At 42.4% G+C, this 17,658-nt stretch overlaps 1 protein-coding gene and 1 long non-coding RNA gene across 2 annotated transcripts; one reads left to right on the top strand and one right to left on the bottom strand.

Moving 5' to 3' along the window:
• Positions 1 to 58: 58 nt before the first annotated feature.
• On the bottom strand, positions 59 to 4,132 carry LOC124116377. The gene is made up of 3 exons (XR_006858103.2): positions 4,067 to 4,132; positions 2,079 to 2,156; positions 59 to 275 (listed from the first exon to the last, which is right to left on the bottom strand). It is a non-coding gene; the product is annotated as an uncharacterized LOC124116377 (long non-coding RNA).
• A 5,607-nt stretch (positions 4,133 to 9,739) lies between these two features.
• On the top strand, positions 9,740 to 13,270 carry LOC124116375. The gene is made up of 4 exons (XM_046477691.2): positions 9,740 to 9,855; positions 11,470 to 11,556; positions 12,014 to 12,115; positions 13,076 to 13,270. Exons 1-4 carry the CDS (start codon positions 9,742 to 9,744, stop codon positions 13,220 to 13,222), a joined length of 450 nt encoding a protein of 149 aa, XP_046333647.2. The 5' UTR covers positions 9,740 to 9,741; the 3' UTR covers positions 13,223 to 13,270.
• Positions 13,271 to 17,658: the final 4,388 nt, after the last annotated feature.

The raw sequence follows: 17,658 nt of genomic DNA on the forward strand, positions 1-17,658 counted from the left end.
TCCATCACCTCTTCCTACATCGCCCCCATGTCTTCCTCCACCACCTCTTCCTCCACCATCTCTTCCTCCATCGCCCCCATGTCTTCCACGACCTCCTCCGCCCATTACTCCAGCCAGTCCCCCTTTACCATGCTTCATTGTAATTATTCCTCCGCCAGCATAATCCATGTCACCCTCAACATCTTTTCCATAACCCACGTTGGTGTCAACTGGAGATACTGCTTGATTGTGTACCTTTGAGAAACTGGTGGTTCTATTGTTGCTGAACCCCATGCCTGTAGTTAAATATGAACATATCAGTATCGTCCTCTTATAAAATTGGTGGGCACGGGTGGCCCAGTCGTCTAAGGCGCCGCGATTCGCTGTGCAGAGTTGCGTCCCTTGGGCACGCCAGAAACCTATGATTGTGGGTTCGAATCCCGGTTCGCCCCAATTATGTTTCTAGGTTCGTCAGCACCCTACCCGTGCTCGTGGGTTTCACCGTAGTGGTAAACGTCTGAGACCTGCATCACTTCGGGCTTTCCTCCCACATTAAGCTGACACGCCGTGATATAACTGGAATACTGCCTGTCTGTTAAAAGCGGCGTTAAACCCAACTCACTCACTCACTCTGATACAATTGCACATTAATAATTGGGTGAAGTAATATTAGTTCAACAGCTTCTCTTAATTGATAGTTCGTGTTTGGAAGTCATTCCACAAACCGAAAATCCTTCCAAACGTCTTTCCTCAAAGGGTCAATAATTTCATCCCTGTTCCATTCAATTCATAGTGGCCAGATTTACAACTTGAATGCGGCATGGCCTTTCAATACACGCATGTGTATGGCTGTAACTTATTGGGGGCATTGCCTTCCAAACATATTGTGCTCCCTCCGCGGTAATCTGAATCTTCATTTCAATAGAAATGTCTGCTCGGATCGATAAGATCATATAACAGGAACTTCAGGTTTATCGCTGATCTGATATTGTTCATTAATGGTCAAATGGCCAATTCCCTTCCACTGAATTACCCACCTGAACAACAAATCAAATAGTCAGTGAAACTGTCTCAACCGTGCCATATTTCGATCAAAGATTCACAAAAGACAATTGAAAACAAATTCCACTAGACTTTATAATAATAGAGATGGCTTCAACTTTCCCATCGTCAACTTTCCCTTTATGTCGAGCAATATTCCAGGGCCCACTTGCACAAAGCGATCTTAGCGCTAAGACCATGTTAAAGTATGGGAGTTACAATCATCTTAGGACCCGTGAAGATCCGGGGTAGAATAGGTCTTCAGCAGCCAATGCTTGCCGTAAAAGGCGACTATGCTTGTCGTAAAAGGCGACTAACGGGATCGGGTGGTCAGGCTCGCTGACTTGGTTGATGCACGGTCATCGATCCCAATTGCGTGGATCCATGCTCATGATATCAATCACTGGATTGTCTGGCACAGACTCGATTATTTACAGACCGACGTCATATAGCTGGAATATTGCTGAGTGCGGCGTTAAACAACAAACCAACCAACCAACCAACAATCATCTTAGCGCTAAGATCGCTTTGTGCAAGTGAGCCCGGGAGTTCCAGCCTTTAGTGTCTACATTTCACAAGGGTTAGATCATTCAAGAACTCAGTTATACGACAGAAACGTTTTTGTTGATGACATTTCCGAATTTGACCATCGGTGACCAACATTATGAATTGGTGAATATCTGACTTGACTTTGCATGTGTATGTGACGAGTGCCACCGGTAGGACAGGGTACGCTCACCTTTTTGCAAACACCAGTTATCATCACCAACTGATAGTGATTTTAAAACACATGCTTGTGACATAGTCGGAATCGCACAAGTGACTTGCATGTGGTTGGTTTATCGAACACGAACGTCGCCATTGGTACACTGAACAAAAACATGGATGATAAATAATTTTTAGGATATTCTCATATAATTGTGTCCCCCCATATATTCATGATCCCCAAGACGTTTTATATTCAGTATATATCGCATTATTCAGGTTCAATAAACTATGGCGCCAACGGTAACGCAAGTCATTGGCCTGAAACGCTTGGTTATAATATAACTACATACTTTCCTGCAGAGATGCGATGGCCAGTGTGGTCAGTATACACACGGCACGTCCAGTGCCGGACATCATGAAGGCAGAAACTGAAAGAATAAGACAAGTTTTACAGTGGAGTTTGGTTGCCATACATTTCCCTTTCACTACCTTACAAGCAAAAGTATGTTACGAATCAACCCCTTTCAAATATACACAGAGCAAAAAGTTAAGCATCCCTGCAAATAATTAATACTGAAATATCCCCATTCAATACAACTCCAAATTTAGTGCTTATTATGTCAAGAATGGCGCTCCGTTGAAATGACAGGATGGTACAATGGCAACTGTGACGTCACATTGCAGCACGACCCATGTTTTTGGCCAAAATCCACGTCTGTACATGGCCATTGCGGGTATTTAACGTCACTGTCTCGTAGTGTTGAAACATCTTTGAACATGGCATGGAGAAGGTTATCAGAGGCGCCGATGATGCCGAATAATTGGTATGCATTCGACAAGCATGACCTTCAAAGCTCGGACGTCATTTAGGGTATCTGGTATGGAACCACGGGCAAACCAATACTGTACAGGATCTCTCACGGTCAGGAAGACCTCGCATGACGTCAAGGCGTGAAGACATGTACGTCTCCTGTTGTGAAGAGCCAACGGTTACCCAAAAGACAGATGTCAACCAGAACAGTGTGGAATCGATTGGAATCGGTGGGAATGAAAGCCAGAAGGGTCCTCAAGCGTCTCAGAAGAAAGATCAGTGTTGAAAACTCACTGCCATGCAGAGACGGCAACCAAACGGCGGTTAGGGGTCATTTTAAATTTTTACACTTCAGTGAACGGTCGTGAAATCACTCTGAGCCAGTATCGTTTAGTTTCATTATCCACAGTAACACTTAAGCTCTCTTCTCTGATTGTGAGCCCGTGAAGATCCGGTTAGAACAGGTCTTCAGCAACCCATGCTTGCCGTAAAAGGCTACTAACGGGATAGGGTGGTCAGGCTCCCTGACTTGGTTGATGCATGCCATCGTATCCCAATTGCGTGGATCGATGTTCATGATGTCAATCACTGGATTGTCTGGTCCAGACTAGATTGTTTACTGACCGCCGTGATGTAGCTGAATATAGTGCAGCGTTAAACAACAAACATGTAAACACATGTGAAAATGTGATTGTGAAGGCATGCTTCAAACTTGTTGAACTTGCCGATCGGTAGCCAATATGTTCAATTTGTCTTAATCTGTATTTTGCAGACTTTCATATAGGTTTCTGCAGACATAAAATGTAAATGATAGGCCAACAACACAAGTCCAGACTCCCTCAAATGATCATTTGGAGATTGATTCGGATCATGTCACGCATGTCAGAAGCAAATGTTGACCAAGCATGGGTGTGTGACCCATAATTGATAAAGTCATTTCAAACGTTCATCCTTTTACGACAAACCACTGTCGTCATTCTTGGTTGTTTGCGACCTTACGATATACCATCAACAATATTGAGTGACGGGGGGCACGGGGGGCCCAGTCGTCTAAGGCGCCGCGATTCGCTGTGCAGAGTTGCGTCCCTTGGGCACGCCAGAAACCTATGATTGTGGGTTAGAATCCCGGATCGCCCCGATTATGTTTCTAGGTTTGTCAGCACCATACCCGTGCTCGTGGGTTTCACCGAAGTTGTAAACGTCTGAGACCTGCATCACTTCGGGCTTTCCTCCCACATTAAGCTGACACGTCGCGATATAACTGGAATACTTTTAAAAGCGGCGTTAAACCCAATTCACTCACTTTTGAGTGCCATGTCACACCTAGTGCTTCAGGTTTCTTATCAAGCCATTACCATCAGTCAACACCCTTTGTATTGCTGTAATCATTTGGTATTTTCGAATTTCCCCTATCTTGTTCTGTCCTGGAGGACCGCCCAAACTCCACAAAAACACATTATACCATTCAGCCTAGATAGAGGACTATATGAACTACATGTGCAGTAATGATAGGAATAATAAAAATACCTCCCCGAATAAGATCTGTGACACCACCTGAGAGTCTTGTCCTGCTTGATAGCGCACGAGGCGAATAGTGGAGTCAGGTTGGGAATGGTCATTGAGTCATCATTTATGCAATCGTGTTTGTTTTGTTGCCATGGAAAAGATTATAAACACTGATTTTTAAAGCAGTCCTGAAAATTTATCTCTTCAAGCTACACATTCCTATTGCGTCTACTCAATTAAATATTTTTTTCTTATATGTTATGGATTGCTATCGTGCTATTATTAATATTTACAGATTAAAATAAAAAATGCAGCAAAGAGGGTTTGGGTGATCCTGGCACAGTCAGGCTGGTTTGGCTCATCATCAGCTCAGGGCCCTTTCCCCCTCTACACGCAGCCCAGAGAGCGAATGGGACTTCTCCCCAGGAATCGCTGCCTAGTCTAACCCACCCAGAACTTTTCGGAGAATGTGAAGACTCCCCAACACTGCAGCCTTCTGCATTACCCAGATTGTCAGAAGGGCTGTATTCCTGGTAGCAAACCCGGTTACTCTCCCAATGTCAGTCAACAGATTGGGAGGTACCAAACCTAAGGCACCGAGAACAATGGGGAGTCGGACAACTTGGTACTTGGGATGCAAGCGTGACATTTCGAAAGCGAGGTCCGCATATTTGCCATGTTTTTCCTCAATCTTGTCAATCATCATCATCATCATCATCATCATCATCATATTATTATTATTATTATTATTTACAGATTAAAATAAAAAATGCAGGAAAGAGGGTTTGGGTGATCCTGGCACAGTCAGACTGATTTGGCTCATCATCAGCTCAGGGCCCTTGCCCCCTCTACACGCAGCCCAGACAGCGAATGGGACTTCTCCCCAGGAATCGCTGCCTTGTCGAACCCACCCAGAACTTTTCGAAGAATATGAAGACTCCCCAACACTGCAGCCTTCTGCATTACCCAGATTGTCAGAAGGGCTGTATTCCTGGAGGCAAACCCGGGTACTCTCCAAATGTCAACAGATTGGGAGGTACCAAACCTAAGGCACCGAGAACAACTTGGTACTTGGGATGCAAGCGTGACATTTCGAACGCGAGGTACTCATATCTACCATGTTTTTTCCTGAATCTTGTCAATCACATTCGTGTCAAAAGGGACAGAAAATTCAATGATGAAAATGATTTCATTGGATTTATCAAAAAGGATAAGATCAGGTTTATTGGCCTGGATAGGTCTGAGACTGTATACGGGTCTATTCCAAAAAGAAATCGTATTCATCATTTTTCATGACACCCTCTACATATTCTGGGTCGAACCATGGATGGACCTCTGTGTCAAAACCACGAGCATGACGACGACGGTAATACAATTATCGATCATGTCGCTTAAGGTACTCCTGACAATATGTTGAACAGTCTCATTAAATTCATTGCACAATCTACATTTCATATTTATATTTTGATGCATAATCACACATTGACGGTTTCGAGTGGGAAGTGACTGATCTTGAGCAGCAAACAGAAAGCCTTCAGTTTCACATTTCAGGCCAGCCGTCCTCATCAAAGGACTCTGCAGGGTTGCTGATCTTCTCAACACACTGCACATAAACTCGATGCAGTCGTTCAGATAACCTCTCCTTGAAAAACTCCGTCTGGGCCGATTTAATATGGCACTTCGCTTGGTTGACACTCATTTCTGTACCGTCTACCGTCCCCAGGCCACAATTCTGGATCTGATTGCTTCCATGTGACGACGATGCTAGTCAGTTTTGGTGATCATTCAAGATATTGAGCACAGATGACATTCACCTTAAATATCTACTGTTCCTTTTGTGTTATATGGAACCTGGGTCAATGGGAATGACGGGTGAAAAATTTGAACAATCGATTACGATCAGTTGATCATTTATATGATATATAAATTATACAACTAATGTCACTTTTGCGTTTCTTTTATTTGCAGAGTATACTTTACATATCTGGTCAGGATGTAAAATATCTATATTTTGTTGACATATCGTTACTTATCAGATGGAATGCCATAAATTCAAACTTCAATTATTTATCTTGACTACGTGGTATATATCGGATATTACGCGGGGAAGCCTTTACATAACTCAACAATTGCTCCCTTCCCTCTCCCTCCGCCCTCCTCCCCTCTCACTTATTTCAAAGGAAACAGATTAATAAACAAAATAACAATATCCCACTCACCACACCAGGTTAGGTAGCTCAGTGGTTAAGGCGTTCGCTCGTGGCGCCGATGGTCCGGGTTCGATTCCCCACATGGGAACAATTTGTGAAGCCCATTTCATGTGACTCCTGCTGTGATATTGCTAGAATATTGCTAAAGGTAGAATAAAACCCAACTCTCTCACTCACCCAATCACTCTCACAAACTCATTGCGACTGTGAGTCATATACTTATAGTTTATAACCATGAGGGGTGTTCATATCTGTATCTGTATCACGATCTTAGGACACATTCTTCATATTGCTAGACTTTCCCCTGTTTGTGAACAGTTTTACAGCCTTGCTGTTATTCCTATGGTGTAGACGCTGCCAGGGACATCTTCGACATCAAAGTGAATAGCTGGGGGATATGTGAGGTGAATGAAAAAACCTTCTAGCACACCCAGGCAGCTAGGGTTGTATACTCCCCAGGGAGTTGAGAATGATAACTGGAATGAAAACGGATCCACTGTTCGGGGAACAAATATAACCGCATTTGAGCAGATCTTAGTGCCTGGATATCTGCGTTATATTAATGTATTGTATATTAATAATAATTTCTACAATGGTTTGTTAGGTGACAAAAAGAAGTAAAAAAACATGGATCCTCCTTGTTGTTGATTTTCGGTGAGTCAACCAAGTGGTTGAGGTGCTCTCTTGTCAGGCCGAAACGACGGATTCAAATCCAAAAGAGCTTCAATCTGTGACGCCCATTTCTTGTGGCCCATCTTGAATACTACCGATAGCGGCGTAAGACACATTTCTCTCTCATATTTTCTATTTTCGTTTTTCCACTTCTACCTAAGAAGGGGATTGCTTAGACTAACAACTAGTCTCTGAAATGAACATATCGTACAGAAAAAAAAGTTGTTCGGTTATCTTAATAAAAATATAATAAAAGGGAGCCCAGTGACTCTCTTCCTGATACTGCAGTAATCTAGACTTGCCAAATATTATAGACTTGCATGGGCTGTATTTGATATATATTTGTATCAGGGTCTGTAAGACAGACTAGGGATTGCGTTATAATCAGAGTTTTAAACTGTTAGGTCTGTGGGAAGCAACATGAGACATGGACCTACCCTGCTGATACTTGAACACATGTCATTTTCTTGACATGGGATTGACTGTGTCTTCTTTTTGCGCTTTGCACGCACCATACACGTTTTTAACATTGACCCGCTATTTGTATGTCTGATCATGAATATTTTAACACTGACCAATGTTATGTTTCAGACAAACAATTTACACCACTTAAAATTCAAGACGCCATTATTGAACTAAAAATGGCAACAACAAAGAGTGAGTGAGTGAGTTGGGTTTAACGCCGCTTTTAACAGTATTCTAGTTATATCACGGCGTGTCAGCTTCATGTGGGAGGAAAACCCGAAGTGATGCAGGTCTCAGACGTTTACCACTTCAGTGAAACCCACGAGCACGGGTATGGTGCTGACAAACCTAGAAACATAATCGGGGCGAACCGGGATTCGAACCCACAATTATAGGTTTCTGGCGTGCCCAAGGGACGCAACTCTGCACAGCGAATCGCGGCGCCTTAGACGACTGGGCCCCCCGTGCCCCCCAACAATAAAGAGATCTCTGAGGTTATGATGCCTGTGTAATTTTTAAAAAAAATTCTAAACACAGATGTTTTCCCTGACCAGTGGATTACGAGTATCATTGGACAATTTATAAAGGGAAAGGAGATCCAAACAAATTGGAGAATTATCGCTCTGTGTGTCTGATTAGCTGTCTTAGTAAATTATTCACTGGTAATCTTGGGTCTAAATTAATATTACTTGGAAAATGAAAACATCCTTTCAGAAGCACAAGCAGTGTTTGGACAAACATATTTTACCATTGATCACATATTCACACTCGATAGCTCAATCGAGTTGTTCAAAGTACGAAAAAAGAAAGTGTTCTGCTGGGGTTTTTTTATTTAAAAAAAACCTTTTGATAGTATATGGTTAATTGGCCTTTGATGTAAATTATTAGCCCAGGGGATAAATGGAAAATACTTACGTATAAGATCAATGTATGATTGTAACAAATCACATGTGTCTGTGAATGGTTTAAAGTTATTTGATTGTAATGTTGGACATTTATAAGCAATTCCTTTTTCCTTGTATTTGAATGATTTAGAATGCTATTTTGTACAGGGTTGCAGATCGATTCAACTACACTTGATTGTTTTGTAGACATTGCTCTGGTTTTAGTTGTACTTCTGTATGCCGAGGATGTAGCTCTTTTGGTCACGTAAAGTCCTACAGAAATCACTTAATTGTTTTGAAACTATTGTAAATTGTGGAAGCTAACCGTAAACACGGATCTTGGAAAGCGGATATTTCAAATTCTAGTAAATGCTCCCCATTTTAAAATCGCCAATCAAAACATTCCACACCCCTATCCTTTAAATTGCGATTCTTTAGGACGTTTTGTCACCATCTGCCAATAGAAGCCGGAAGATGGAACTAAACTCCGTTGAATGAACGTTTATGCAAGCCGTGTGATAGTTTTTGACATTGGAGATGAATTCCACTATATTTTCAGATGTAAATATTTTCAACGAACAAAGGGAAATATACATCCCAAAACACTATTAAAAAACCCAAACATGTTACAACTCCAGCAATTATTTTACTGCCTTAAGATATGTCATGAAGAATGATTTTAAATTTGTTAAAAGTGTAATAGAAATTGTAAAACTCCCGGTTAACCTCTGTCCATCGCGATGTAAAATACTGCTTGTAACTGATATGCCGATGCACTCGGCCTGAGAGAAATAAAGTGATGTTCTGTTCTGATCTGTCCTCATTATGCACATTGCACATTATGCCACACAATAATGTACTCACATTTATAGTACATGCTTATTTTGATGAACTTGATGATACTAATGATGACGCAGACGATGATGATAATACTGATAATGATGGCGACGGCGATGATTGATGATTGATGATTGATGATGATGATGATGATGATTGATATTGATGATGATTGATGATGATGATGATGATGATGGCGACGGCGATAATTGATGATGATGATTATTGATGATGATGATGATGATGATGATGATGGCGACGGCGATAAATGATGATGATGATGATGATGATGATGATTGATGATGATGATGATGATGGCGACGGCGATAAATGATGATGATGATGATGATGATTGATATTGAAATTGATGATGATTGTGATGATTGATGATGATTGATGATGATTGATGGTGATTGATGATGATGATGATTGATGATTGATGATGATGATGTTGATTGATGATTGATGATGATGATGATCTCACCCATTCACTCACCCACCCATTCACTCACTCACAAATTCACAGGCAGCCTGGAAGACAGGGTTCCAGGATTTCAGGATTTCAGGATTTCAGGGGTTAAAGTGTCAATGATTTTGCTATTTCTTATCTCAGTGTACCGTTATCTCAATGCATGTGTTTATAAGTCGTGGCACACCTGAGCTTCTGTCACACCTTTACGACCTTTTTATCTCTAACACCATGAAGACTCTCATAGTTCTCGGACTGGTCGCCATTGCATATGTAAGTCTATCAGAATGTATAGCTAGTCGTTATTGCATATGTAAGTCCACCAGATTGCATATGTAAGTCCACCAGATTGCATATGTAAGTCCACCAGAATGTATAGATAGTCGTTATTGCATATGTAAGTCCACCAGATTGCATATGTAAGTCCACCAGATTGCATATGTAAGTCCACCAGAATGTATAGATAGTCGTTATTGCCTATGTAAGTCCACCAGATTGCATATGTAAGTCCACCAGATTGCATATGTAAGTCCACCAAAATGTATTATCTAGTTATCATTGCATATGTAAGTCGCTCAGAGTGTATGTCTAGTTGACATTGCATATGTAAGTCCACCTGAATGCATGTTTAGTTGTCATTGCATATGTAAGTCCACCACAATGTATGGATGCATCTGAATTACATGGAATACTTTGTTCATAAAATAACGTTTTTTGCGGACTAAAAGTTCATTAATAGGAGGGGGGGGGGGGGGGGGGGGGGGATAATTCAAATAAATAATCTGTTTTTGTACTCTTTTGTGTTTGGGTGTTAAATACATTTAAGTATGTATATGTATATATAAGTAACGAAACTCACAGCATTCTGTACCTTTATCTTATTTCATCTGATCAATCATATGCTTATAATATGCTTTCGAAAGCATATTTATACTTTTAATTCGACCGCAATAACAACAAAAACAAATGGTGAACGATGTTAACACTATTTAATAAAAAAAAGTGTTATATTTCCAGTGATATACAGATTGACATTGTGATCGTTAAACCTAAATAGACAAAAGTTGCTGATAAAAACCGCAGGCAACATGTGTTTGCCACAACGCCTTTTGTTTTAGTTATTGGGGACACTGGTTAAATATGTTACGCGTGCAAGAATCCTGTGGTCGTGGGTTCGAATCCCCGATTATGTTACTTCGTTATTCAGTACTATATGCCCGTTCTTGTGGATTTCGACCCGTGGAGAACCGGATTAGAATAGGTCTGCAGCAACCCATGCTTGCCGTAAAAGCTACGGGTTGTCCAGACGTCTTCTGCGCAGCAATTCGCTCTGCAAAGTTGCATCCCTTGGGCACCTCTTGGGCACACTGGTGCGCCATGATTATCTTTCGAGGTTTGTCAGCACCAAGTCGTGCTCGTTGGTTTCAACAAAGTGGTATACGTGTGAGGCGTGCATCATTTCAGGCGGTCGGGTAGCCTAGTGGTTAAAGCGTTCGCTCGTCACGCCGAAGACCCGGGTTCGATTTCCAACATGGGTACAATGTGTGAAGCCATTTCTGTGTCCCCCGCCCTGATATTGCTGGAATATTGCTAAAAGCGGCGTAAAACCATACTCACTCACTCCTCCAACATCAAGCTGTGAACATCACACTGGTGCGCCATGATTATCTTTATTATGCATCACTTCGGGCTTTCCTCCCACATTAAGCTGTGATAGAACTGGAACACTGCCCACAGCGGCGGTAAAGCCAACCCATTCCTTCCTTTTGGTGCCAGGATCCGTTGGTTGTTTATCAGAATTTCAATTTCGCCCGATTCGGATTTTTGTATTCTCAGCACCTGAGTCTACGTACTGCCTGTCTGCAGACACTTCTTTGTATCTTTCAGGGTCAGTTCCCCAATTTTGGCGACATCTTCAACTTTGGAAACCAAGATCGCATCCATGGATATTCCTTTGAATACCACAGGAATGATGTAAGTATGACCGGTGAGGAGATTCTTGAATTATTCGCTCCACTTTCGTTTTAATTCTGTTCTCTTTCTTTTTGTCACATATATGAATCATAATCCACCGTATCTATCCACCGAATCCCTGCACGTCTATAAATAAATGCAGTCATCTGAACAAATGAAACTAAATTTTAGACACCTAAAATATTACATCGTTTGAACGGTACGACCGTGGAGGCGAATAACCTTTAGCTGACCCCGCATTTTCAAAGCTGGTGGGGAATCCCCGGATGTTCATTGGCCGTTGTTTTCAATCTCGTGTTAACCTTCTTTCAATCTCGAGCGATACCTTGGGACGGAGGTCAATAGACTGCTTTGCCTGCCCTCGAGCGCTTACGCTCCTCGTCGTACTATCCCTTGGCCGCTAGGACAGGGTACCAGTCGAGGACACATGTTTTGTACAATGATTTCTATGTGGCAGGATCTGATCCTTGTGAGAAACGCCACTGCCTGCTTCGTCGTGGACGCCACCAAGGACATCGTCAGCAAGATGGAACACAGAGATACCAGGGAGCAGCTGGAGGTTCGTCATCAGTGTTTGTTTTGTTTTTACATTAGCAACATCTGAAGCATTTATCCTTCAACATTGTCAATCAATCTTCATTCAAGCACTCAAGAGACCACATTCCTTTAGTACATATCGCAGAGGTGTTGTACATGATTTAACTATTATTTACATTTAATGCATGCAATGAACGCTTATTTACATTTGGGTGCCTGGCGATTATAACATTTCCTCTACACGTTAAATACCCAGGTTCGATTCTACATATGGGTACAATGTGTAAAGCCCATTGCTGATGTCCCTCGCCGTGATATTGCTGGAATATTGCTCAAAGCGGCGTAAAACCATACCCACTCACTCACACTGTAATGTAGTAAAATATATAATATATCAACGCACAAATAATCAATTTGCATCAGCCAATTAGAAGATTTGATCGCAACGCATAATATCCACTGTGAAACCTTGGACGCCAAAGAGTATTGATGTTGGAATGAGTAAAACTAATCTAATGTGTTTACCTGGGAGTCAGATTTACCTGATAGTTCTGTTCTGAGGTGAAATACAGTCAATGTTTGGACAGTGAGTGAGTAAGTGAGTGAGTTTGGTTTTGCGCCGCTTTTAGCAATATTCAAGCAATATCACGGCGGGGGACTCCAGAAATGGGCTTCACACATTGTACCCATGTCGGGATTCGAACCAGGGTCTTTAGCGTGACGAGCGAACGCTTTAACCACTAGGCTACCCAACAGCCCCAATGTTTGGACAGAACATGTTAGATTTCTATATACCTATTTATTTGCCTATTTGAGGGGATACAATAAGGACTAGTCGGCGCACGCACGCACTCGCCTACGCTCGCGCGCAAAAAGTCGCTTTCTGAGTCCAATAATCTTGAATCCAATATTAAACACCATTTCACCACACTTTTGTTTCATTTTCATCTGTCATATGAACATCTGATCTCCTGTTCCCCAGGACGACCTGTACGCCCAGATCAAAGCCCACACCGGAGAGACAGTTAGCAGCATCACCGACCTCCGCAGCAACTACCACGACAACAGGGCTGTGTACGAGTGCTTCAGACACAGCGTGTTCGAGCTTAAGTATATGCCCAGCTCCTAGAGGAATATAATGTCAGAACAACCATCACATAAAGTAATGTTCCCTGTGTACTTGTGTTCGCCGATTTTCTTGGTTAGTGAATGAGTTAATAAAAGACCCGTGAAGATCCGGTTTAGAATGGGTCTTCAGCAACCCATGCTTGTGGTAAAATGGATCGCGTGGTCTGACGATGACTCGGTAGTTGCATGTACTTGTCACGGCGCAGTGCTCAGGGGTGTCATTAAACAAGAATAAAGTAATATTTAAAACGTGGTTCACTGGTTAAAAAACCCAGCTAATTGTACCAATAGATGACAAAATAAAGGACCAAATAAACCCAATCTGCTCTGACAAAGATAACTGATTAATTAAATCAGAGCAAATACACAAGCTGCTTAGCTAAGCAACTGTATGACAGCAATAAAATGAGAACAGCTAAAACAACACTTTGACAAGATACACACAAGATGCTTAGGCAGCCACTTAAGTCGGCTGCGACCAGTTAACACCTGAGTTTATTAACTCAACACTCTTATGAGTAAATAACCTTGGCTGGTTTAAATAACGGAAAATAAACACAGAGGGTCTATCCCCCAAAGAAGTCACTTTGACAATAAAATAGACGAGAACGTCTGAATATCAAACTAAAGACTTATCCTCTTTGTCTGAGTAAGGAAATTCTAAAATTCCCCCAAAGCTAGACAATCACGGGAAGGTTGGTTATCCACGGATTACTGAAAAAACAGCATTGGCCATGGGAACCCTGGTTAATAAGTTTAGCTCAATACAACTAGAGTAGGTCAGTACTAGATCAAAAGTTTCGAACAACCATCCAGAAGCGTACCGACCCGTAAAACGGCCTAACGAATCCCGGGGGTAAAGACACATGATCCTGTTGTTGTTGTTGTTGCATTAAGTGTTTAGGAGGTCGCCTTCTGCCTAGGCAATTTCGGCTGACCTGTCCCTCTTTGGGACTCCTGTGTGTGAGTAGGGTACACCTATCTATTGTGAGTTTGGTGTTCACATAATTTCTGTTTTGGTATTGATATGATTTCCATTTTCTTATATTGATATGATTTCTTTTTTTATCCTTGGCTATTCTGTTTATATACGTTCGAGTAGCTGTCCATCTCTCAGAAATAGAGTTAGTTTGGCCTTCGCTATTGCATGTCTTGGCTTTAGGAGATCTATGACAGATAGCGGATCTAACTGCAATTCTTGTTTTAACCTAGCCCGGGCTGGGGCATGGTCTTGACATTCTAGTAACATGTGATCAATGGTTTCAGCCTGATTGCAAGATGAACAAACCTTGTCATAGTGCTTTTTTGTGACCGAGTCTGAGGCGTGAGATAGCAATTTCAATTTTCCTTTCATTTGAGTATGAGTTTGGCTTTTGTTGGACCTTGGGTTGAATTTGGTATAGCCATCTGCCGATCTTACTTGCGTCCCATTCGGCTTGCCATCTTTCTGCTATGTATATCCGCTTTGTCTAGAGCTAGCTTCGCCAGTGAGTCTGCTTTTTCATCTCCAACACAGCTCCACCTGTTGCCCTTGGTCCGATAGTTTTGTATATTCGTATAGAATATTGGTGACTGTGTTTGGCCTGGAGTTTGAGTTTCTGCCACTGATGGCTTGTCACATGATCCTGACAAAGTCTGTGTATATGTACGGCGCGCGGACCTCGGAGAGGACAATCTCTCCTTATATGAACAGACAGGAATACAATAGTCTGGGGCGCTCAACCAAAGTGCGTTTTCCAACATGGGAAAAACACGAATAGAAAACTAACTACTATATACAAACGGACGATGTACGTATCAAAATACGCCATCCACACGCTGAACATAAGCTGTCCAATGGTATCATTAAAGATTTACAACAAGCAATGTACAATTATTGAGGAGGCAAACGTGATCATAAATACATGAGAAATATCAGAGTATACATATACAATTCCACTTATGTTTAAAAATCATAGTTCCAAAAACATTTCAACACATGAATAAGGTAGCGAACATATAGAAGGTAACATTTCAAGGCAATACATGGTAAGAGTGTGCCATTAAATCACAAGAGAATGAAATACTCGGGTCACTAATTCTGTAATATGGAATGCAATGCCACTGCACGACGACTGCCGGACTTTGCCGTACGGTGTCGGAAACAGGGGGAGACATGCGACACGGTGACAGTCATCCAATAGAGTAGTTCGATGCTCATGATGTCAATCACCGCATTGTCGGGTCGAGACTATTTACAGAACCGTCATTTTGCTGGAATAGGGCTAAATGCGGCGTTAAACAACAAACAACCAAACAAATAAAGTCTATTCAGCAAAGGATTGGTCACGCATCGTGGAGTTCCTAAAGTGGGAATCGACCCTGAGACGTGAAATAAGCACATCCCGAACATACGGAGACACAGCGTGTTTGACAAACTGTGGGACAGGACTGAAATACTAGATCCTGTCAATAGTCTAGCTTGTTGAGCGCAATTACTTAATCCTGTATTCTCCATTCTCGTGGGGCTGGCTCAGTCGTCTGAGGCACCGCATTTCACTGTGCAGAGTTGTGTCCCTTGGGTTCCAATCCCGATTCGCCCTGATTATGTTTTTATGCTTGTAAGCCCCATACCTGTGCTCGTGGGTAAACGTGTGAGGCCTGCATCACATCGGGTTCTCCTACTACATCAAACTGACCACCCTATCTACTGAGACTGACCACCCTATCTACTGAGACTGACCACCCTATCTACTGAGACTGACCACCCTATCTACTGAGACTGACCACTCTATCTACTGAGACTGACCACCCTATGTACTGAGACTGACCACCCTATCTTCTGAGACTGACCACCCTATCTACTGAGACTGACCACCCTATCTAATGAGACTAACCACCCTATCTACTGAGACTGACCACCCTATCTACTGAGACTGACAACACTATCTACTGAGACTGACCACCCTATCTACTGAGACTGACAACCCTATCTACTGAGACTGACCACCCTATCTACTGAGACTGACCACCCTATCTTCTGAGACTGACCACCCTATCTACTGAGACTGACCACCCTATCCACTGAGACTGACCACCCTATCTGCTGAGACTGACCACCCTATCTACTGAGACTGACCACCCTATCTACTGAGGCTGACCACCCTATCTACTAAGACTGACCACACTATCTACTGAGACTGACCACCATATCTACTGAGACTGACCACCCTATCTTCTGAGACTGACCACCCTATCTACTGAGACTGACCACCCTATCTACTGAGACTGACCACCCTATCTTCTGAGACTGACCACCCTATCTACTGAGACTGACCACACTATCTACTGAGACTGACCACCCTATCTACTGAGACTGACCACCCTATCTACTGAGACTGACCACCCTATCTACTTAGACTGACCACCCTATCTACTGAGACTGACCACCCTGTCTACTGAGACTGACCACCCTATCTACTGAGACTGACCACCCTATCTACTTAGACTGACCACCCTATCTACTGAGACTGACCACCCTATCTACTGAGACTGACCACCCTATCTTCTGAGACTGACCACCCTATCTACTGAGACTGACCACACTATCTACTGAGACTGACCACCCTATCTACTGAGACTGACCACCCTATCTACTGAGACTGACCACCCTATCTACTTAGACTGACCACCCTATCTACTGAGACTGACCACCCTGTCTACTGAGACTGACCACCCTATCTACTGAGACTGACCACCCTATCTACTTAGACTGACCACCCTATCTACTGAGACTGACCACCCTATCTACTTAGACTGACCACACTATCTACTGAGACCGACCACCCTATCTGCTGAGACTGACCACACTATCTACTGAGACTGACCACCCTGTCCACCGAGACTGACCACCCTGTCCACCGAGACTGACCGTCCTATCTACTGAGACTGACCACCCTATCTACAGAGACTGACCACCCTATACACCTATTTATATGTTACGTACGTGATTCTTTGTTATTTTAATTTGGGAAACACCAATTTATTAGTTCAAATTTGCAATTCAATTCGTGAACTGACCAGTCAACATAAAACTCTAGATTTATAGACCTGTATACAATCAACAAATTCCATCCCAGAGCCTGAAGCGAAAAGAGTTGCTGACATGAGTCGGAACACATGGTCCTCCGTCTCCGTTTTCGCTTTACATTTTAATGTATAATAATAATACACACAGTAGATATAGATTACCAATTGACTTCAAGTACCCCCCACAGGATACAAACAAAATGGGTTATACGTGTATTTGAAGATCAGGAAATGAAGGCTGGTCAGGCTGAAATTTCATCAGCCAAAAAAAGAATTGATCATCTCGAAAGACGGTAGCATGAAGTTCACGTAAAAGGACATTTTCGTCTGGAGTTGTTTACGACATGTCAGGTGTTGAAACTTGATACA

The sequence above is a fragment of the Haliotis rufescens genome, unplaced genomic scaffold (assembly GCF_023055435.1).
Source record: "Haliotis rufescens isolate VD_foot unplaced genomic scaffold, xgHalRufe1.0.p SCAF_13, whole genome shotgun sequence".
NCBI lineage: Eukaryota > Metazoa > Mollusca > Gastropoda > Lepetellida > Haliotidae > Haliotis > Haliotis rufescens.